A 24,519-nucleotide genomic window follows, 5' to 3' on the forward strand; every position below is an offset into this window, starting at 1 on the left:
AGCTTTTTACGTGCTTTTCCTTCTAAAATTCTATTGTAGTCTTTCTCTTCTATTGCATTTTGTTTCATCGAGATAGCAAGGTACGCCACCAGCATTGTGCAACAGGTTTCAAAATGGTCTTCTTGAGATATTTGTTGGCCAATCTGTTGCTTTTAGTATGCAGATACTGTAGGTGGGTTACAAAACTTATAAATTGTTTCTACGAAAAGACAAATCTTGTTTATCATGGTGTTGTGTATTTTTTTTTCTGTAGACATATTGATAACACCTATCATCATAGAGGTCACCAGTTATTAAAGGTACACGGTCACCGTAAATTTGCACATTCCATATATGGTAAAGAGGACGGGGTTTAGCGTACTAGTACTTCCCCGTAACACCTATAGCTGTCGGTCCTCCATATTTGATACGTAAAAGAACATGCAGGCTACGCTGCTAAATATGCCATGACTGGTCGTGTGGAGGTGCCCTTTTTAAAAAGCGGCCACCCGCGTAAAATCTGTGATTCGCTTTTAAAAAACAGGTGCCCGAATACCTTTAACTTTACTTACTATTCATTTTAAACAAAAACAATTTTTATGTCATTTACACACAAACATGAAAGTGAAAGTTAGGTATTGAGGATATCTCCCCTTGGATTTAGTACCAGAAGCAGCTTGACAGAAAAGGCAAATGATTGAAAAGAAAAAGAAACCTTGCAAAAGATTAAACACTGGTACCAAGAGGGTTGGTGATGTCATGGCTTCTTTTTCAGTAAAGAAATGTGTATTTGCCGATTGAGATCCAAGATATTTACTATCAGTGCAAGATCGGGGCAGATTAGTATTCATTTATGCGAATTATATTACTGAGCATTGTTTCAGTATTCAAATTGTATGCTAATGTGGAATATTCATGTGCACCGAATCATGCATTGTGTAGATAATTACCTTATTTGAAGTACCTAAACAAGATCAACAGAGATACAAATAGCGTTAATCATGTTTTCAGGTTTGTTACTAAATACAGCAGCACGTGCACAACATTGGACAAAGCTGGTTGTTGCATGTGTGGTTGTCACTGTAGCTTGTAGTCTGAGCCATAAATTCATATGAATTAGTGTGACTTTCAGAAGCCATTGTACCTCTAGCTGGTTTTATTTCCGTTGTTTATACAGAATATGTGGACAAATAGAATATTCACAGGAAAAAATGACGTCATTTGCAATCAATGCTATTACATCTGATCACTGACAGTGAACAGTCATGCTTTGTTGGCCATGTAATAACAAAGCTTATCAGAAAAAAAACATGTCTACATTAAATTGGATGGTATAGACCATGATGATGGTGGTGTAGATTAATAGAATCTCACACCCCCAAGGACCTGGGATCAGATTTCTCACACGAGTTGGGGATATTTTGTCTCACACGAGCCGCAGGCGAGTGTGAGACAAAATATCCCCATATCCCCAACAAGTGTGAGAAATCTGATCCAAGATCCTTGATGTGTGAGATTCTTTTTCTCACATGACCACAAAATGCGTTAAATTCACATTGGACACGTTCAACATTATCCAAAATCGTGACAACTCTGTCATCTGCCACTGTACTCTGACCCGCTTACTTTGTAGTTCCGGGCCGTGTGTTACTCGTCGTGCCATTGGATAACATTTTGCACGTGGAACGAAACAGACTATCTATCATCCAATCAGAGCTTGTGTAATATTTACTGCAGTGTGTGGGACGGTTTCTGAGAGTGTGGGATCGATTTTTCCCACACCGTCGATCCCACACTCCCAGTGGCCAGGAATGTGAGAAAATAATGGTAGATAGACTGATGATGGTATGGACGATGGTAGTGATGTTGTTAGCTGTGAAAGCATTAGGAAAGATGGCAAGATTAAAATGAAGTGTTTCGTTGATAAAACATGAAATAAATTTCTTTAAATCCCAATCTTTATTTTTCAAAATAAATATTTAATCACCTGGTACTATCAGTAAGGAAAGCTTGTACAGTTTTTGAAACGATGAAATTGGAGAATAACATAGTACACGTCAATTTTACAAATTGTCTTTTGTATAAAAAATACACCACATTTGACTCATTTGAATTACCCAAGTCAAGGGCAAGAACAGAAACCTGTATAATTTATGAAAGAGTCTTTTTATATTTGTGTTGCCAAAATGATGTTGCAGAGCTTACATATTAGCTGGAAATGAGTTGCTATACAGACTGGACAGCTGTGGCACTAAACATAATGGTAATGACCATGTTTTGTAACTTTGTAATGCTGTTTTTGGAAGGTTGTTAAAGTTGTTGTGGATAAACTTTGAATTACTACATATATAACTCTTCAGCAGTTTTTTCCATCAATTGTCCAAATCTGACACATGCATTTATTCATACTCACACTAGTGTTGTCTTCAATGGTCATAAGAAACACTTCATTTCAAGTTTGTGAAAGTTTTGTTGGGAGAGAGAGTGAAGATATTAGTTCAAATATTCCCTTACAAATATCATTATAGTATCTTCCACCCTTTCGCATGCTTTGGCTCAAGCCCATTAACACAGGGACTATGGATCTGGTTACAGGTAATTGGAGTGAACAGGTTGAGCATTTGATGACAGTGATGCACAATTTTCACAGTAACTTCCTACATTGCCATTATTTTTCTTAGATTTTTATGGAAAGCTTTAGGTAGACTATGCACCTGTCAATGTTTTCCAATGGGGGTGGGTGGGGTGCCTAACATTTTTCTTAAACCCAGGTATAAGTCCCCATCTACAGCCTACAAAAATATGCCAGGATGGGGGAAAATAGAGGCTTCATGTCGATAATTTCAGACTTGTTACCAGTCAAAATTAAAATTACCATTTTGCAGTATAGTCTAATTCCACCCTTGACTGGTGTATCATGGCAATCAAATTTCACTGTATAAGTTAACAATTTGAGATCAATTTCCGTTGCTCCTCACTCCCCTGGCAGAAAACATTGATAGGTGCTTAAATGTCAACAAAGATATTGGTGTACAAAATAAAGTCTGAATAAGTGACGGCTTTTGACATCAACTGTATTTTCAGTGATAAATGAAATTGTAAAATGTCTATATCTATTGTCATGGTAAAACATCCATATCTGTTGTCATTGTACAGATTCATGACAAAATCTTATCAATTATTTTGATATCTCATTTGAAATTTTGTTTCAGTAAATGGCAAATATAAATAAAGAATCTTGAAAACACTTATCATAGTTTTATCATTTCTTTTTTTGTGATTTGCTGGAAGTTCCATTAGTTTTGCTTTTCTTAGCTTTGGATGGCTGTGCATATTTTGCCTCCAGACTGGCAAAGAAGGAGTCTGCCTCTGCTTGTCGCGACTGTTGTTTTTTCTTAATGAGAGCAGTTAGTGCATCCTGGTCACCAACATCTCCAATGCCAAGTTCTTTCTGCATTTCCTCGGCTTCCATTGCTTCCTTATCAGCCTGCGACAAAGTTGAAGAAAACCAAATTTATACTTTGGAATGAAACAAGAAATGGACATGGGAAATGGTGAAGTGAGTAAATGGACATGGCGTTGCCTCACAGCAGTAAGATTGTATCTGCAAATTTCAGAATTAACAGGTGTGTTATGAAAGTTGATTATTTAAAACTGGAATCCACAATCTATATGCAAACATGTTCTTATAAATATTGAACAATGATTCTACACAAATAAGAACTGTGATTTTTACCAAAATGTCAGTTACCACCTTCTTGTACTGACATGATGAATTGGGAACCCTAAAACAAGTATCAAGAATTGAAAGGCATTAGAGAGTGAGGTGCATCTTGCTTCATGAGTTGGCACCATCCATAATAAATCAGTACATCACAATATTTGTCCATAGACAGTGGAGCAGAAGACAGTCTTACTGTGTATGGTTAGTAACAATGTAAAGTCTGAGGAAATGACATGGTCCAAGATGTCACCTAAAACCATTCCTGGACGACAGATACTGAGGAAAGTAAAGTCACTAGTTGGAAATGACATTTTGTGATTAAATTGTCAAGAAGACAGTGAACATTACGTCATTATGCATAAACTCAACATTGAACTCCTTTACTTGAAGTTGATATCTGAACTTAAAATTTGAATACCCTACATTATAGACAGCGGAACTCTTCAACTCTACTGTCTATGCCTACATCAAATGTTAGCTTCAACTATCAAATCTGTACTCCTCATCCCAATCTATCCTGTATCCTCTAGCCTATCGAACCATATAAACAGTGTACATACATATGTATGGAGCTACAACTCAATATTTGTTGGTATCCACTAACCCTAACTGCACTGTACTATAATGTTATAGTCTGGCAATGTAAACATAAACACTACCTTGCTTGAAGGCAGGGGGACTTGATCCAAGGGATTTCTAGTTTAGTTGGGTTTACACGTGCGTGTTTACTCCGGAGCTGACACTGGATTAAAGTTAGACCTGTGTCATTTGGACGTGTGACAGACAACACCGAACTAACAAAGAACTCAATTAATTTGGTGTCGGAGGGCTGGTCCAGGTTCGGTGCTCCGTACTAAACAATGGCCTATTTACATGTGTGACCAGAACACCGAACTAAATCCCGAACTATGTCTTGCCTTTGGCTTGCGGTCATTACCGCAGTGTACAGTGTTCAAGCAAGAAGTTCTGTCGATCGCGGCAACAATTGGTCACAGGACAAAATCAAACTGCTCATTTCTATCTGGAGTGGCAAAAACGTCATCCATATGATGGACAGTCGTGGTATGATTTTTTACGTCCATGGTCAAGGGATAGGCAAGTTTCATCGCTGCAAAGGCCAGGGAGACAGGATTCGAGAGAACCGCAGAGCAATGTCAAGACAAAATCAAACAGTTGTGAGCCCAATTCAAAACTTTTTGTCTTCCACTGATATTGTTATCTAGTCAGTAAATTTCCTAGATAGACAATCTGACGTCTGACACAGGCCTTTATAAGTTTTATCAAATAGACTAACTGCAAACAATTTTCAAATGTGAACAAAGAAGAAAAAATCACATAAACAGTCAATATCAAATTGCTCCCCTCTTGCCAAATACTGTACCAGTATTGTTGACAAACTTTGTAAACCTTAGGAATCTTCACATGATTATGGAACTTCACACCAGACATGCTCTTTTTTTTTTCGCAAAGGATTTTAATTATCACACGATGTGATTGAATGAAGAAGTTACGGTATCCAATTAGGGTCATAGAACAAAGGGAAACAACTTTGGGGGGGAGGCAGGGGAGGGGAGAGAATGTTGTTTCATGTGAAAAATGCATGTATGCATGCAAATTACTGATTAAATGGAACAGAAATGTTCAACCTCATTATGTAAAATTGACAGCTCAAAGAATGGATGCGGCTTCTATTACAGAACTATTGAAATAATACTCTAAGGGATGGACCATTAGACCTTGGGAGGGGGGTGGTCACAATGAAATTGTTAAAATTTTTTTTTTACTATTGTAAATTTCTGAATTTTTTTTTCCAATTGAGATTAGCTGTGCAAATTTTTTTTTTCAGAGTAAATTTTCAGATTTATAATTTTTTTTAGTTCGTCGCTGTCTGAAGATAAAGAGGGCAAAGATGTGTGCCAAGCACCACAAGCGGCCACGAAGCGGTCACGGGGGGGTGGGGGGTGGTCAGGAGAGGGGTGTCCCCTGCTGCTGTTGGAGCTTTTGAAAAACAGATATTAAAATGGTGTTATTTGTGGCACTTGGGGAGTATTTTTGCGGGGGGTGGTCAGGAGGGGTTTCCCCTCCTGCTGTTGGAGCTTTTGAAAAATAGAGATAAAAATGGTGTTATTTGGTGGCACTTGGGGAGTATTTTTGGGGGGGGTGGTCAGGAGGGGGTTTCCCCCCTCCTGCTGTTGGAGCTTTTGAAAAATAGAGATAAAAATGGTGTTATTTGGTGCATTATTTGGTGGCACTTTGGGAGCATTTTTTTCGGATAACACATCTTCCTCTGAAACATGGTCTTCTTGCTCCTCAGTAGCTTCCTATAGTTTTGAAAATTGACTATTTTGGTTTCCTGGCTTCCCTTTCTACTGCGTGGTGAAATGCCTACATTCACCCCACCAAACATCATGCATATCTCATGATTTACAATTGATTTTGACAAGCTGAGAAGCTAAAATAAGCTAAATAATATAGTTAAATTTGCATATTTGTGTTTTTAGATGCACTTTTTTGATCAAAACATCTATTTCGCTGTAGCAGCATGTCCAAATTGATTGGATGTGTATAGATGTGTTGAAATTTCAATATTTGTCTTTTTAATTTATGCCATTCATGGTAAAAAAATCTGTATTCTCTGAAAGGGCTTGTCCAATTTCTTTGAAATTTGCTACACAAAAACGATTATTCATGCAGATTTATTCAGTATTTGCTATCGAGAAACTTTCAAAGTTCAACCCTTTTGTGTGTTTTTGTGTTGGGATTTGTTGGATAGATGGCATTCTACGTAGTGTATTGTTGAATGTTAAAACATGTGTTGCTGTTGTTTTTTGAGCCTGTTTTTTGAGAAAAAAGAATTGAAAATGCCTTTTTAAAAGCAAAATAATACATGATGACTTGATATGTTGTTTTATTACTATTGACGTGTTTCTACTTGTTCACCCATTCTTGCATTCATCATTGCAATAAAATGCTGTGAAAAAAATGAAACTGATGTAGCCTGCATCTGTTTACCTTGATCTTAAAAGGCAAATACAACTTTCTGTCTTGACAACCATACCATAGTTTCAATGTTTTACCTAGTGTACCTGCTTGGTTTGTACGCAGGAAACAAGTAGAAAACAGGCTCTATAATTTCATAATTTTCAAGTGATCAGAATACAAAAGTCCTGAAAAGCTAAGATAATCACAACTTCCAGTATAAGGGATACAGTCACTCTAAATGTATAAATTACAATTAAAAATGTGCCTGGAGGATGTACTAAAAAATACAGAAAGTTGCTTTCTATCGGTAAAATTTAAAAAAAATTCAAATTTTAAAGACTTTTGCAGATTATTTTTTTACGCCTTGTCTTCTGATTTATTTTTTTTTATTTTGCAAACTAGCTTGAAGATTTTTTTTTCCCTAACTTTTTGCTCTGAAAATTTTTTTTTTCTGTTTTTGACCACCCCCCCTCCCAAGATCTAATGGTCCGTCTCTAAATGTTGTCAAAGCAAACAGATACAATGTTGCAAAATTAGAGTGAGGCTGCTATTGAGAATGCAGCTTTAACTTTACAGTAGTGTAAATGTTCACCATTTTGTATAGCAATAACATATACAGTGTATCAGTAATGTTGATGTTCTGACAGAGATTCTAGACAGCCATTACAGAACTTGCCTGCTTTTTTCTTGCCTTCTGTTTGCTTTTACTTTCTTTTGTAAATGAATCAAAGGCTGGAAGTTGTTTAGTCTTGATGCAGTGCTTTAAGATTTTACGAAATCTTGGTTCATCTTCCTGAGTTGAGCAGAGAACAGTATCCATGATCAGATCCATGTCACCTTTACTCTCTAAGTAAACTTCTTTTAAATCCTTCAGTTCTTCATCAGATCCTATAGAATTGACAAATACCATCGCTACAAAAGTCAGCTTTTCTTAAAAATGGATGTTATGTCCTTGTTATCATGAGTGCATATCATTTAAAATACAATGGTTGAAAGACAAGGAAAATGTATTTGCAATAATTCAACTGTTTGTGTAATTAGTTTTGTGACAATACTACTAACAGCAATATGAAGCTAAGCATATTTTATGTCTACTTTGAAACCTGTCATCAAATAGGAGTGATGTTTTCATTTTGATTTTCTAATAAGTCACAAACTCAAAGCCCTCTAAGTCATAAAAGTTTTCGCATCAAGTGAGGAATTTTTTGGAAATTCCTTTGTGCCAGCTTTACACCATAACATGAAATGTCTGAAATTTTCTTTTGTGAGAAAAATCTTTGAGTTGACGGTGTATCAATTAAGCCTAGATGGCAAAAATGTCATAAGAGATGCAATAAAACATGCACTAAGATGTGTTACAGGTAAACTATCCCATTATCTCGTTTCTGTACTTCTTAAACAATACAGTGGAGATTCTGATGATTTGTATTTGATAGCAGATGTTTGTTGCATAGAAAATATGTTACAAAATGTATTGAGTAAGAACGTGAATGGTGAAATTGCTTTGTTTGATGAGCGCCCTCATCAGTCATTAAATTCCTGAAATAAGTAATCTGTTTACCTTTGTATTTTTCTTCAAACTCCTTGATATCTCGAACAGATACTTTCTGATAGAGCAGTCGCCAGTACTCTCCCCAGTCACGATCTTGGTCAATGTCAAGTTCATCGTCAACTTCACCTTAGTAATAATAATTCAATGTTTTCAAAGATCATAACTTTAATTATACTCCGCTTGGAACAGTAATCTGGATAGGAATCATCAAACATAGATGTTTGTATATGACTATATCACAACAGGTTTTGGTGATCTTTATACATTAAAATGCGGTTTCCTTAAACCATCCACCTACCAAATTAGCTTTCATACTTTCTATGAAGTATTTTGACTAAAGAATTACACACTACATGGGAGAGGACCGAACTTGGTATGTAAAATGATTGAATAATATTATTCTTGAACCTGTAATGCATTTCAACAAGTATGTATCATTGTGAATTTCTTGTTCACCATGTCTACTTCTGAAATACATATACATCATTTTACAGGTGTGCAGAACCTCCAAAGACAAAGAACTGAACTATGAACAGTTTACATAAGTCTCTACACAGTATTTCTGTTAAGGCGGGTACCTCAGTAATTTTTACTGGCGTTCCCTTCAGAATATCACTGCAATTATATCAGCAGACAATGGAAATGGTAGAAGGGTTTGTACACCACTCTTAGCTATCTTCCAAAATCTTAGCAAAAGCACTAACATGTTACCACATATACGAGATGTAATTAATATCAGTCATAAAAAATAGCATATTACTTGTAAACATGAGCAGGAAAAAATTTGCTTCAAAATGATTGAAATGATAAAATACCAACCTGATTCATCATACAGGGCACGTTTGCTTGTGTCTGAAAGGATGGCATACACACGACCTAAAATTTGAAACTTTTCTGTGGCTGATTCTTTTTCTCTGAAGCCAACTCGATCTGGATGCACTTTCAAAGAAACACGATGGTAGCCACGTTTTACTGTAAAAGACAAAAGCAAGACCTATTAGACTGAAATCTGATGGAACAAACAACAACTGTATATTTTAAACTGTAGCACTCACAGGAAAAGTAAAGTAGTCTCAACAACTAACATCTTCAGTGGAGAACAAGCGACATGAACACATGTATGATTCAAATTAGCATGACTACATATAAATGATGTAATAAATATGTACAATCTTGGAAGACTCTCATGGGTGGGCCAGAAATCTTGAGTGATCCAGGGCTCGAAATAATACCTGTCTGCCTGTCCCGGACAAGTGAAATTTGGCCTGGGACAAGTAGTTTTGAAAAGTACTTGTCCAAGTGGACAGGTAGGTTTTTTCAGCCTGCAACCAGTATTTCAACCTATTGACTACAGCAAATATTCATAAGTTTAAATTTATATAACAGCGTTTCCGTTACAATTTCAAAACTTGCGTATGATTTTACGCAACTTGGTTTTTATTTGCGTAAAATGTATCAACAACGCGTACCGTGTCGGTGGGAATCGGTATCTGAAGTGAGTTGGGCAGTCTTTTCTGTCGAACTTGGGGGTTTCCTTAAATGCGCATGCTCTATTAACAAAAAACAATAACGTGGGGGGCTTCAAGGTATAGTAGCTGAACGCTTGCAATGCCGTGATGCATGTCTCGTATATGATCGTTGAGCAGCCTAATGACTTCATGTTCAAAGAAATACTTTCTGACAATGAAATTAGTGTTTTCAGAGGGCCAACAAAAAGCAGATACTGAATAACATGCGACGTAATGACCATGATTAACTGTATTGTGTTACCACCAACATAGACTCGATGGATTCTCGAATTTTTTGCATCTGTAGTGCCATTGTCTGTACAGAACTGATTGACATGATGCTTTGTGATGATGAAATACAATGTTTCATAAAGAGTTGCGGTCTGCTAACCCTTTTCCTGCCAAGTCGGTGAAAATCCGCTTGAAATTCGGTGTAGCTAGAATCTGAGCAGCCACGGCCGTTATCCTGCCAAGGCGGTGGAAATCGGGCTACTTTTTGGTACCCCCTTTCCTGCCTAGTCGACGGAACTACGTGTAGCAAACCCTTGCTCGCGCTAGGGGTCGTTCGAGGACAGGTTTTGGGCGAGGAACGGCGTTTGCTCTCGAAATGGGTTCACAGAGAGTCCAAGGACAGGGAAAGGTGCGGAAGCTACCCAGCCAGTCCCCCACCCCGGTGGGGGACTGGTTTTTTTTTGGGGGACGAGTAGCGTACTTGGCAGGTTAGCACGTTGACGTATTCTAGCGGAGTTTGGGGTAACTTGGCTCTGAGGCACTACATAGATTGCGGCCGAAATTGACCGTCTCGGCAACGCTAATCTGTAAGGCAACCGCCTAAGACCGCCTCAGCTGGCGGTGCAATTTTTTGCCAATGGTGCGAGACGAAAATCACGGACTTGGTCCTGATTGACGGGAAGTGCGGACGGATTTGACGGACTCGGCTTTCTCGAAGGCAACCGCCTAAGACCGCCTCAGCTGGCGGTGCAATTTTTTGCCAATGGTGCGAGACGAAAATCACGGACTTGGTCCTGATTGACGGGAAGTGCGGACGGATTTGACGGACTCGGCTTGATTAGTCCCTGACATGGAACTGATCCGAACGGACTTGAGCGACATTTGTGAAGGGTAACCACCGCTTTTAACCGACTTGTTACCTTCTCGAAAAGACTACCCACTCAGATGTCGGACGTTGTCGGCTGCACTTGGCTCTAGACGTTCAAGCCGTGCAACGAAACACACCGCCTCAGCCTTGCCATTCAGGAACATGGCCTCAAAATTTGATACCATTGTTCACCGACTTGGCGGCTGCGGTTAGGTGCGTGAACCGTTGTTCACCGACTTGTTACGCCTATGTTGTCCCTGTGAAGTTCGGCTAACGGCCGAGTCTAACGGGAGTTGGCAGACCTGTGTTTGGTTTATACCGTAGTATGACCGACTCAGGTAGAGGTACCTGTCGGTATATTCCGAGTTTTACGCACTCGGGCGTCAATGACGGGTCGTCATCACCGCTGATGACGTAGACGTGCTGGCCACGTTATTTGAAGGAGCCATGTTTGCCCAACGGACGAGGCCGAGACAGCTGTTGACAATTTTGGCATCCTTCATCTTTGACCGCCTTAGTTGGGTAAGCCGCTCGGCAGGCGACGGTTATGACCTAAACAAGCCGCTGAAGCACTGTTCGTTGCCGTACAAGAACGAGACGGCCAGTCCATTACTGCTTAATGGGCAATCTGTCGGGTTGGCTTGTCACCGACTTGGATGACAATACGCCCTGCGCAGGCGTACTTAGAAGGGACATGATGAGGTTAAAGATACGGGTTTCCCACCCGTACTAAACATGGGCTTGGGCAACGTCCTTGGTTGGCAGGTGCGCATGCCACGTACCCAGCTGGACGGAATGTCAAGTTGAGATGCTAATGACATTGACTATGTTATGCTAAGTGCTCGATTGATTTGCATCGCAAATGAGTATTATTAGCATATCAAATGGTGCGGACAGGCAATTTACATGACGGGTAGGAATGTCAGCGCCGGTTGGTGGACTGATTGCCGTAGGTCCATTATAATAACAGGTGGATGCATATATTAACACCCCTGCGTCCAATCATGTCCAGGGCTTTGTTTCCCTGTGGCTTTAAAAGGGAGGGACCTGCTAGTCTGTCGACACTGTTCCAGACATGAGCTTGACGGACCGCAAAAGTTTTCTGAAGGCGAGCAGACGACTGAAGCTCAAAGATGCAGAGTCTCCGGGCAGTAGTGGTAGCGATCGTTGTGATGTCCCTAGTAAACGTTCTAAGAAGTCGGGCAAGAAACGCTCCCGTAAGGCGAAGCCATCTCCGGCTGAAAAACCCAGTGGTAAGCGTAAACGTAAGACCGATCGTTCTGCCGATGAGGATGATGACGGGTCACCGGTTGCCAGTGGTTCTCACCCGGCTGCTCCGGGAGAGACTACTTCACCTGCAGAGACTACATCTGCTCTTGTGGGAGATACTTCACCTGCACAGACTACGTCTGCTGCTGCTAGTGAGACAGTGAGTAATGAGACGGCTGATGCCATTGGTTCTCCCCCGGCTGCTCCGGGAGAGACACCACCTGTTGCTACTATGAGCCCTCATCCTGCGTCAGGAGAGGTTCCTGTGCCCAGTGCGAAAGAGCTTGAGTCCTCGTCATCAGCAGAGGCTGCCGAGCCCGCTCCTGCCATAGTTTCGTGTGCTGCGATGTCCCCGCCGAAAAAGATAGTGCGGAGGGTTCGTTATCAGGATAGCCCACCTGATTTTGAGCCAGATATGATCCTTGATGCCGCTACGGGCGAGTTCAGGCCCAGACGCCCAGACGACGGTGATATCACCGCTGAGTCCGACTCGGAGGTTGACGAGGATGCGGCAGAGGACGATGACTTTTATGACAGGCAGTACGTAGGTGAGGCAAGCTCTGACGACGATGATGACGTTGCTGCTGTGTTGGCGGAGGACGACACACCTCCTGTCTGGCGTATGTCGGAGACTACCGATGCTAATATATTTGAGGAGACCGATTTTGACCATGAGAGAGGACCGACTTTCACCTTGCCCAGCCACGCCCGTGAGCTCGATTACTTTTTTAAGTTTATTCCAGCTACACTGATCAGATTGGCCAAGGACGAGACTAATAAATACGCCAAATTCCACCAGCGACATATCGCTAGGAAAATAGATAAATACTGGCGTAACGCTGACTACCGAGAGGTGCAGGCGTTCATTGGCGTCTTAGTCTGTATGGGTATCGACCGTAAATCATCAGTGGAGGATTATTGGTCTAGCGATCCCTTTCTGAGAAACCAGGTATTTCTACTGTGATTACCCGCAGTCGCTTTCAGCAGCTTATGCGATACTTTCATCTGGCAGACCCAGAGAACGATCCACGTCGTGATCCTGATGAGGCACGCCGCCGACGTCGGTGTCAGGAGGATCCCCTGTATAAAATCAATCCATGGATGGAGCCCATAGTTGACCGGTGCGTAAATAATTATAAGATGGGTAGAGAGATCTCCATCGACGAGGGCATGGTGCGATTTAAGGGCTGTTCTAAATTTAAGCAGAGATTACCGCATAAGCCTGATCGAGACGGTTTCAAGATATGGCAGCTGTGCGACTCCACCACTGCATACATAGCTAACTTTGCACCGTACCTAGGTGTGAAATATCGGGATCGGACTGATGGGAGACGGCAGGAGCGAGGTGTGGTGAAAAGAATTACGATGGAGCTGGTCCAGCCATTCTGTGGATATAATCACAGCCTATTCTGTGATAGCCTGTTTAGCACGGTCGTTACTGCTAGAGAGCTGATGGAGACCGGGATCTACATGGTCGGGAGTTTCAACCGCCGTAATCGTCGCACCATGCCCCCTCAATTAATTCCGCCGGGTAAGAGGAAGCGCCTTCCTCTGTCTGTTGGGGATATGAAAGCCACGACCAGAACGGACTCTCGTCTTAACATCACTGCTTATCAGGATAGTAACGCTCAGGTGCTGATCTTGAATACGGTCTATCCACCCTTGGAGTGCGTGCCAGTGGGGGAGGGAGACGAGCGGCGACAAGTGCCTCTGTCGCTGTATAATTATCGCCGTACATGGGAGGCGTCGACCGAGCCAACCAGAAGCGCAAGTACTTTCACACTGGGCGCAAGAACCACAGATGGTGGACATATCTGGCATGTTACCTGATTGATGTTGCCCTGGTAAATGCATATATATGCTTCAAGTATGTACACCCTGATAGTAAGCTGACCCATAAGATGTTTCATCTGCGTGTCGGGAAACAACTCATTGGCGGTTATTGTGGGCGATTGCAGCCCAGTGTGAGAGAGGTCGAGGCCACTGTTTCTCTTGCCTCGTACATCAATCCACAAAATCAGCCGATGCACGTTGTCAGCCGTTTGGAGGGGCGGCAGAAATGCTGTAAAGTATGTAGCAGAGAGGGTAAGACCACTGCGAGCGGACGACTGTCTGAGACGTCCAAAGGATGTAGTCTGTGCGGGGTTCATCTTCACGAGGGCGAGTGTTTTGCGGCTTTTCATCATCGCATGATGCTACGAGGTAAGAGGAGCATTGGCGTGCAGACCTCTACTCACACAGCCCCGACGACACCCATCAGCAAGAGAACCCGACGTAAATAACGGACAGGGGACAGCTTCGCCTAACAGTGGCTTGACTGTATTCTGAACACGGACCATGATCACATTTTGAGCACGGTTGTGCCGTTTGTTTGTGCTTTACGATCCTGCTGATTGTAAATTGAAACACGGATTATTTTGTACAATCCCCGATTGTAATCTTTGTAACACGGACCATGCACTCGGACGTCGAGACAGACTCTGAGATTTATTATTCGGCATAATGTAAATTATTCCCGAATAAAATACTATCTATGGATCGCATATTTTCGTTTTGTTTTGTTTGTTTAGACGGATTATTTTGTACAATTCCCCCTATTATAATTTTTGAAACACGGATCTGCCACCCCGATTGTAATTTTTGAAACACAGACCATGCACTCGGACGTCGAGACAGACTCCGAGATTTATTGTTCGGCATAATGTAAATTATTCCCGAATAAAATACTATCTATGGATCGCATATTTTCGTTTGTTTTGTTTTTACCCCCACTTTCGTTTTTGGCAGATCCGTAAGGACGCTATAGTAATGGATGAACGTGCGTTGTATCACGTGGGAGGGGCACAGCCCAACGGAGGCTGTGCTTGTGCGACGTAGACGTTGTACCACCATCTGTCGTTGGGGTTAGTGCATAGAGCAGTTGCACTGTCCAGAGCTAAGGTGGTACAAAACTGCACCTTAGTAACAACTGCACAACTAACGTGTTAGGAAACGGTAACACTAACGAGCTAAGTGTTCACTGAACTGGCCAAACTACGTACACGCCTTCCTTCAATGGCGGAACTATGTCGTTGACACTACGTCAAAGCAGACTGCAATGTGCGACTCTTCCAAGTCGTTCAAAGTACGTGGCCAAGTGACACAACCCAGGGGAAACAGGACAGGTTTGAGGGTGCTCCCGCACCCATAGCACTAACCCCTGGGTCTTCTACTAACCCACGAGAGAGGTGACGTTTCCCGGTGTGGCCGTGCGTGCCGGCGAACGAGCTTTACTTCCGCGAAAGTAAGCTAGAAAAGGGCATAAAAGTGCACGTCCCCGGGGCAAACAACGCCCGTGACCTCGTCATTTTCTGGACACAACCTCATCAGCGGTTGCCCCTCTATACGGGCATGCAAAAATTTTTGAAGTCTAACACGTATATGGTCGGTAATCGTACCCCGAAAATGCGGTATTTTCCCCGCCAAATGCCTGGCAGGAAAGCGTGCAGGAGAGCCTATCTTCTGTAGACACGGAAAAGGGGGCCGGTTTTGACCGACTTGGCAGGATAACGGACAGGGGCGCTCGGCAGGAAAAGGGCTAAAGTCTAAAATGTTGCAATATCATGATAAATGTCACTTGCAAGCAGGTGCATATGTTCTATTTTTGTCCTGCATTGAAACCACGTTCAGGCAATGTAGTGCGGGCCAAGTACGTCGTGTCATGGGGCGGCATTTCTCAATGCGTATTAGTTTACGCAGTCATGATTTTTTTTGCGTATTTCAGAACTATTTTGCAGGATTTTGCGTTAACGGAAACGCTGTTATATACCTTTTACAATTTTGAAAATCATTATTTGGATATTTACCTGTCAGAAAAAAAGAAAATCGATAATATCTAATCACTGTTTACAAGAGGCAGCCATATTGATTTATCTAAGGTCATGTCTCAAATCTCTTAGATTGGGAGATTCTCAGAGCTATCTCGACACCGCTGTTACGCCAGTTTGCATATGATACAGGCATGAGTTTGTTGAATTGAATTGAAACTAGTATAGTTTCTTAGAATAAATTATGCCATTTTGGACAGGTACTTTTCTCTCTGGGACAGGTACTTTTTATTTTGACTTGTCCAGTGGACAGGTGGTTGAAAAAAAGTATTTTAAGCCCTGTGATCATTTCAGACCCTGTGATAACAAAATACACTTCTGAAACTAATGAATGGAGTAAATCCCTGTAGCCTCCAACAGCTGCCCACATATTCAAATCTCAAAAAGGGCAGTTTTTTCTCATCTAAAGACTGGTATATGAGGGTTTAATGAGAGGGAAACTACAAGAAATCTGTCACAACAGGCAAAACCATTAAAAAATCATATCAGTATATGAGCAGTACGAAAAAGGTACCTCATTTAATGAAATGAGTTGGATGGTACATTTAGATGACTGATTTTCTGGCCTTTTTTATGGACTTACATAACTGTGATCAAAGAATATCATCATATGTTTGAACATACGTGTAACAGTGTGTATAACAATGCTGAGATGGTTGAATTTCCCATTAGTATATAAAATGTCACTGTAAAATGTGTATAAGCAGCCTCCACTAAAGTAAAATTAACTGAATTACTCTGTCTCAGTTGTTATTATCAAACAAAATGATGCTTGCCAGCCAAGCAAACTTTTTTGTTCAAGATACCATCATGAATACCTTCCATTCTATAGATGTATTGTAATTCCAATGCATACATCAACAGAGAGAAAGGGGGCATTGATCATAAAAGCTGACTCACCAGAAACAATTTCTTGCTTTGGATGTCATGTCACCCCCCCCTCAAAATAAAAAAAACAACCCCAAAACTCCTAATGATGCAAAATTTGTTTGAGGAAACCTTTGTTGTTTATTATGTATGGGGAATACCAACCTCTTATCAACACATAGGTTGTGCAAAATCTTCACATGAATGTAGATAAACTTTACATTTAAACACTTTCATTGTTCCAAGCAGTCTATATTCTTAAAATATGAGTTCAATTTATATTTTTCGTTTTTAGGTAATCAATATTATTTCCCAGTTTCTCTCCATGAACGGGACACGTATTTGTGTGCAGTTTTACTTGAATTGTACATTTGTTGATGTTGTGTTGCATGTTGACATGTTCTTGACAACATTACTATTCTCAATTTCTCAATAGGCATTTTGACATGATTTCGGAACCTTTATTCAAGAGATAGGACATGCAGTGCTCAAACATACATCACCAATAATTTCAGCTAGTGTTTATTATAGCCTTCAGTGGGTGGCCCCTGTTGAGGGTCAAACCTTTTGTGTTACCTGCGACGAAGAAACTATCACAATGATGTTACACAGACGACAAACATGGGAAGTGAGAAAGGCATTGTCTAGAGCTGTACACTGGTGCAGCGGTTGTCTGTGTTCGACAGTAAACAAGATTGGGATCACATAGACATCTATCTAGTACTAGGGCATCGGCTTGCATTGCTACGATCAGCTGCCCTACCATTCCCCATTCATAACTGACCACAAAATAGGGTTTAGTAGTCGCAACAGCATACACAAGTTGAAGACGTACACTTGCCACTGTTGTGAGATAGTACTGGAGGTCCACTTCGTGTTAAAAGTAAGCATGGTAAGCTGGTTCCCAGACACTTCGCACCAAAACCAGTTCGCACCTCTCCACCTCGTCCCATACCACTTCGCACCAAAACCACTTCGCACCAAAACCACCTCGTACCAAAACCATTTCGTCCCAAGAGTCACTTCGCCCCAAAACCACTTCGCCCCAAAAAATCACTTCGTCCCTTATACCATTTCATCCAAATTACGAATCACTGCTTTCCTTACTCTACCGCTGGGCAACAACCGTAGAGCTGCATAAATATAGCCAACTAATGCTCACGAATATTTTCCCCTATTAAATCGAGTGGCGGCCATATTTGAGAATCCGACGCGTTGTGTTGCGTTGATATCGGAGTTTAGCCACGGTCCCTCCACAAAAGGAGGGACCGTGGTTTAGCGAACACACATCGAGAGGACACACAGCTACTTCTCAGGCATTACGTTCTTACCATTACGCATGATAAGTGCATCAACACATCGCTAATCGCTGGTAATTGATGCATAATGGCTTACTGAACATACAAGGCATACACTATTTATGTATATACACTGAACTGTTTCGTTAATAAAACATGACTTCATCATTTTGAAGGATATTGCAATCCAAGTTGTCAGGGAATGGCGACGCAAACAGTAAAAAAAAGAGGTGCAAACAAAAGCAAGTTAGATCCATTACACTGAAAGGTCGTCTTTTCTATGGTCGTGTCTCCGGGAGATTGCATTTTCTCGTTCCAAGCACTGGGTTTTGGTGGGATGGGGAGAGGGGTGTGCCGCAAAAGAAGCGAAACCCACGCTTGCTGTCACAGGCGGCGACGCAGATGGCTTTATTTCCCTTTATCATTCATCTTCGCTTGCCAAGATCTCTTGTCCATGCAGCTTGATGCTCCCCGAAATCAGTCTGTGGGAGAGTGTGATCGAACTAACGACCCGTCCGTACGGAAGATGATGATCATTGAGATTATTGTACTCGACCTTTATACATCAATCATGCATGATACATTGTCATTCGGTACCTTTAAACCATCACTTTTTATCGGCAGTTTTGCCATATATTTCCATTTGGATGATGCTTGCGCTGTTGTCTTTTTGTTAACAGTTGTCGAAGTTAGAGACATAAATAAGTAAAACAAAGAACAGTGTTGAATATGAAAGTGAAGTTGAAGACCAAACATCGATAGTGGAGCGGAACACAATCTCTCAATTTTCAAACCATGTTACAGCCTACTAAAGTATTGATCAATTCAATGAACGGTTTCCGTTATGGGGTACTCATGACTAAAATTACACAGTCAGTTGTAATTTTCTGGACTAATCACCCTTATGCAAAACAAAATACTTCGTACGAAATGTTGTTTTGCACGAAAATAAAACAAAGTATTTTTGCCCAGGTGACTGAGCTGTATACTTTCGTCAAAGTTTCTTTGCGTATGGCGTTGTATGTGTCTCAGATCCTCATGCAACTTATTGCAGTTTCTGGCCTTTATGAACTATCAATAAATATGGGATTACGGATACGTTCTCTACGTCTTCTTAAGCCACAGTTCCCCCACCGCGGGACTATGCGTAAACCAAGCACTACCGAGCTCTCTGTGAATGACCTCTTCTAATTTCTCGCCAGGTCATGTGAATGTAAAACTCTCAAACAGAGGAAATAATGATTTTATACAAAACGGCCGCTCATTTTATCAGCTTCATCTACAAGTCAATTGACGATATTGATAGAATATCATTCATGGAATCCACAAATGTCAACAATGACTAATCAGCTTAAGAGAACCAGGGATTGAGGACTGTCCCTTTATTTAAGTTATTCACGTAACACAAATTCACACATACCTGTACACAATACATATTCTTTCTACGTGGAATGAAAATCTAGTAAAACATTCGTTTTCTCCACTATTTGCATATTTACAATATATTTGTCGTTTTCTCTTCAACTCCATAAGGCCGTCGAAACTAGCATAAACGAGTTTCAAAATCATTGATGGGAAAACATGGAAAAATCTATCTATGATACAAAGGTGACAAACTAATTACTTCGTTTATCGAGCATTGATGTAAAAAGGAAAAGGATACAGGACAGCTCGATTAGCCCTTTCACACATGCATTGTTCTTTTCGTCTACATACGCTCATGGAGGTAGTAGAGATACGCTGGACTTTCCAGTTGTAGCACGGTTGCTGCGATCAGGAAACACCTTTAACACTCACAATTTTGTGTACATCGAAATAGTAGCAAATTCATATATAAACTTTCAACTTTGTGAATTACTTGTGTTGAATGCCCTGAAAGAACAAAAGGAAATCGAGGCATATCCGATCAAATTATGACTATTCTTTTGAAGCGATTCGTACATAGTCCCCTGGTTCTAAAAAAACTCTCACTTACAAAGTATCTGGCCACGGAGTCTGATTTTTTTTTTCTTTATTAGGAGGTTAAAGGTGTGAACTCTAAAAATATATTTGCCCTAAATGCTGATTGCCTCGCCATTAATATTATCGTCATTTCAAGTTGGGCTCTATTTGCCAAAGTCGATAATTTGTTTCCGTAGGATTGTGTGCATATACGTTCGTGCTTCATGCCGAGGTTCTTTTTGTACATCCATGTTTACTGTGAGGAGCCAGTTATTGGTTTGTACCTCTATGCTTCAGAAAACTTAGAATAGATCGATCAGTGACATGCGTCTGTGTTACCAGTAAATACTATAGGTGTTAATGATGTCACATTATCGGTTTGTCCATGGCTACTTTTTTTATTGATTAATTGTGGTTAATTGTGGTTTCTCTCATCAGAATACCGGGTTTGACAAGTACAACCAATAGCTTATTCACATGGGACTGGGGTCTCATTAATAGTGTTACTCGTGAGTCCACTCGGCAGCCCGTCTTTTAATCACCGCCATCGGGTCGGTAGGTGCACTTTCGCCTCTCCCAAGAGATATACCAATTCAACTACAAAATCGATTGGGTCATTTTGATAAATCGTATGTCGGAGAAATATCACGACGAACAAAATAAAAACACGGGGACATACCCGGAAGAGAACTCGAATCCTTTAGAAGAAACGGGACACTATAACTGTACATCAAAGAATCGTCTCTTTAGGGTGTCAGCAACAAAAATTGTTAATTCTTGTTGCATTCCGAGGATAAGCCTTAGTTTTCATTACTGTTTTATCTCCATTATTCATTACATCTTACCATGGAGGTAGTAGAGACTCTACTACCTCCATGATCTTACATAGAAGCTTGCCACGAGAACAAATGAAATCATTATCGGCATGATGAAAGAAGAAGCGACTCTTTCAGTCTTTTACAGCTAGTTAAATGTTATTGTCCATGACAAACAGTAACGAGCGTATCAAATATGAACAGTAGATACAAAATAAGAGATTGAAAAAATTAGAGAAAGCGAGGGTTGATGAAAGCTCATAAGTACATAAGATGCGTAAGTTTATAACGTCGGATATTCAGATTCCTGGTAGCCTTTTCGTGGTGTAGAAAGATAATAAGCTTGCAATCTCTACCGATTAACATCGACGATGTCTACGTATACATTTCTTTTTGTATTCTGAGTAGCCGATATTTTTCCAGTTCGAAATTATCGTCTTCTGACCTCGACAAATTGCGGGCATGTTTTTCAGCTTTGATATTACACAAAGACAGAAATATAAACTCTGAATAATCGAAACTAGTTGTGGAAGGACTGTGCTAGTTTCTGAGTTCGTTCCCTGATCTAACTATCGTCGATTCCGGCATATTTTCCTCAAGCATGAACATTTAATTTTTTATCTGCCATTACCCCATAAATATTAATTTTCAATAAGCCAGATGTCGACTAATTACGTCTTTATGAGCATGCATACTATATCTGCTTGGTTTCCTGACATCAGTTGATTCAGAGAAGATGCCATCCGATTTCTTCATATTAGCCTACATTTATTCTGTTATATTATTGTTCATCCGACATTTCTTTGGAAAATATATTTTAAGTCTGTCATAGACCCATGTCACAAATTTCATGACCCGGTATAGTATGCAGAATATCATTGGTCATTTGTTTGTCACCTTCGCTTGCCAAGTCGTGCTGTTCGTACAGCCGGACGCTTCCCGAAATCAGGAAGTGGGAGACTACTGCTAATGAGCCGTGCTGGCGGACGATGTTTGTTTGTTCGTCTGTTCAGTCAGATGCCCCAGATAAAACACGCTGCCATGATCACATTCTACGATGTCGGATTAAGCTTATTTCTGATCTTTATCTTATCTCGTTCGTTCTAATATCATATAAATTAAGAGTCAGTTCATGCGCGTGAATAGTACGTAACGGAAATGCGAAGAATGACAATGAAAAGGTATATAAAGTCATACAATTCAAAATTATAGAGATACTAGAATAGGCTTTCTGATCCTTGATACATGTTTTATTGCCCAAGTTACCTTCTCATACAAATACAAAGCCAGTATAAGTTGTGCTCTGTCTGTGTCTACGGATGTCAGAAGGTTACGCACGCACGAAAGAACTCTGCGAAAACGAATCTTGACTGGTATTTACACAAAGCTATAGACGTGGGGTGTAGCCCTACGTACAGGTCTGTGTGTTCCCGGCGTTAGAGGCTGTATAACGCCGGGAATCGGTATTTGGGGCGAAGTGGTTTTGGGACGAGGTGGTATTTGGGACGAAGTGGTTTTGGGACGAGGTGGTCTTTGGGGCGAAGTGTCATGGGACGAAGTGGTGCTTGGGACGAGGTGGTTTTGGTGCGAAGTGGTTTTGGTACGAGGTGGCGTGGGGCGAAGTGGTTTTGGTGCGAAGTGTCTGGACCCCGGTAAGCTTACTACCTCCATGGCTTACTGTACCTTGCAGCACTCTCTGATGGTGTATGTTGAGTATAGCTGCAGTACAGTAGCTCGAGCTTTTGCCTGGGTATTTGGGTCGGACGGCAAAAACCAGATTTGCCGTCCGACCAAAATACCCAGGCAAAACCTCGAGCTACTGTACTGCAGGTATGTTGAGTATAATAAAATGTTCAAATGTGATGTATTTACAGTGGGTACAGCACTGTAAATATATATACCTTCGTTAGGGCTGGCTTCCTTCTTCACTCCGAGTACATCATACAGATTTGTTGTTCCAAATGATTCTTCACAGCTTTGTAGAAGGGCCGGCATGTTTCTAGTCACCAACACCACAGCATTGATTTCAGGTAGACGGTATTTTTGTGACAGCACTTACTCAACATATATTTTGCCTCACTCGACAGTTTTCGAAATGGCGCGAAAATCATGCATGAGGGCGCTTGGTTATTCCATTTTTGAAAGAGGAGTTAACAAACATCTAAATAAAGTAATAAGAAATTTTACACATAGAAAACCCAAATATATGTACAAATAAACAAAACAGCATTTTATTTCTTCTTCAGTAATCTTCTTCTCTTAATGTTTGTATAAGTCGAGAATTTGGACGCCAGTATTACAAGAATCCCATCTGTTGTGATGGGTCTGCACCATAGAGGTAGTACCTCCAACTACCTCCATTGTCCATGGTCTAGCCAAGAACAGTTAGTGTGAAACTCCCTAGCCTACGGTTATTTAACAACTAACACAGCCTGAGCAGTGAGCCTCGCTTATAATACATTCGAGCTGGAACGAATATACCTTATAGGTATACTAGCCCCAGCTTCGAGGAAACCGTTCATTTGATGGGACAGGTCTCCTTCGTTACCATGGCTGGCTACGTCTTGCCCAGAAAGACAGCTTTTCGACTTGAAAGAGCGCCCTCATGGGAGATGCGGTGCTATTCTCGTGTATATGTATATATATATATATATATATATATATATATATATATATATATATATATATATATATATATATATATTTATAATATGATATAATATGATATTCCTTGAGAGTTATATCACATGTAGATGGACGTGGGGCAGCAAAATCTTCTTATGCCTTCGTCAAAATATGTGCAACCCTATCCACTTAAAACAAACAAAAATAAATTGACATGATAATCTGAGTAAAATTAAAGTGGTCCACATGTGAAAACTTCATAACATAATAATTACCCAATTCAGGAAATCAAAACATGTATTTTGTTGATTGAATAGTAGATATAACATTAATCTTAATTTGGTGATATTAATCTGCCAAGGATATAAAAAACACTGGTTACATTGCACTGAGTGACTGTTTTATTTTATTTTATTGCAATTATCTATGAATATATATATATATATATATATAAATATATATATATATATATATATATATATATATATATATATATATATATAATACTTTGCCTTATATATATATATATATATATATATATATATATATATATATATATATATATATATATATTATATATATATATATATATAATACTTTGCCTTATATATAAAGCAATCTTGCCCTTACACTAGCTTCAAACATATCAATTATGAATTTTTCCATCTTTGTTTTCTTTGCTACTCTTTACTGACAATGTCAGAAACTTTGTAAAAGAAACTGTTGCAGACAGAGTAGTATCATGCCTTACCAAAATCATGGACAGAAGCAAAAAATGGTAATTTTCTTTTTTGCTTGATTCCAATTGCATCTCCTGGGGAACTAGCTTTGAAAATTTTAGCCAAACCTAATGTACACACTTGCTGAAAGGACTTTTTTGTGAAATCCATCTCTGGCTAGTTCATATGAAATCACCACTCTTTTTACTTAAAAAAGTGATACAGGGAGAAACACAATACCCCTTTCAGGTGTACCAAAAATGTCTTGTCATTTT

At 40.3% G+C, this 24,519-nt stretch overlaps 1 protein-coding gene across 1 annotated transcript; it reads right to left on the reverse strand.

Annotated features, from left to right (window-relative positions):
• Positions 1-1,915: 1,915 nt before the first annotated feature.
• On the reverse strand, positions 1,916-23,008 carry LOC139117539 (dnaJ homolog subfamily C member 9-like). Its single transcript, XM_070680749.1, has 5 exons — positions 22,802-23,008; positions 9,057-9,209; positions 8,247-8,363; positions 7,362-7,573; positions 1,916-3,466 (listed from the first exon to the last, which is right to left on the reverse strand). The coding sequence occupies exons 1-5, from the start codon at positions 22,893-22,895 to the stop codon at positions 3,242-3,244; spliced, it is 801 nt and encodes a 266-aa protein (XP_070536850.1). The 5' UTR covers positions 22,896-23,008; the 3' UTR covers positions 1,916-3,241.
• Positions 23,009-24,519: the final 1,511 nt, after the last annotated feature.

This window comes from Ptychodera flava, chromosome 18 (assembly GCF_041260155.1).
Source record: "Ptychodera flava strain L36383 chromosome 18, AS_Pfla_20210202, whole genome shotgun sequence".
Lineage (NCBI taxonomy): Eukaryota > Metazoa > Hemichordata > Enteropneusta > Ptychoderidae > Ptychodera > Ptychodera flava.

What these genes read in the sequence shown, in the direction of transcription:
- LOC139117539 (XM_070680749.1), bottom strand. Translation starts at nt 22,895, where the DNA reads ATGCCGGCCCTTCTACAAAGCTGTGAAGAATCATTTGGAACAACAAAT. An exon ending in GGAAGCCAGCCCTAACGAAG is followed by an intron (nt 9,210 to 22,801) that starts GTATATATATTT and finishes TGTCTTTTACAG; the next exon opens with TAAAACGTGGCTACCATCGT. An exon ending in TGCCCTGTATGATGAATCAG is followed by an intron (nt 8,364 to 9,056) that starts GTTGGTATTTTA and finishes ATTATTACTAAG; the next exon opens with GTGAAGTTGACGATGAACTT.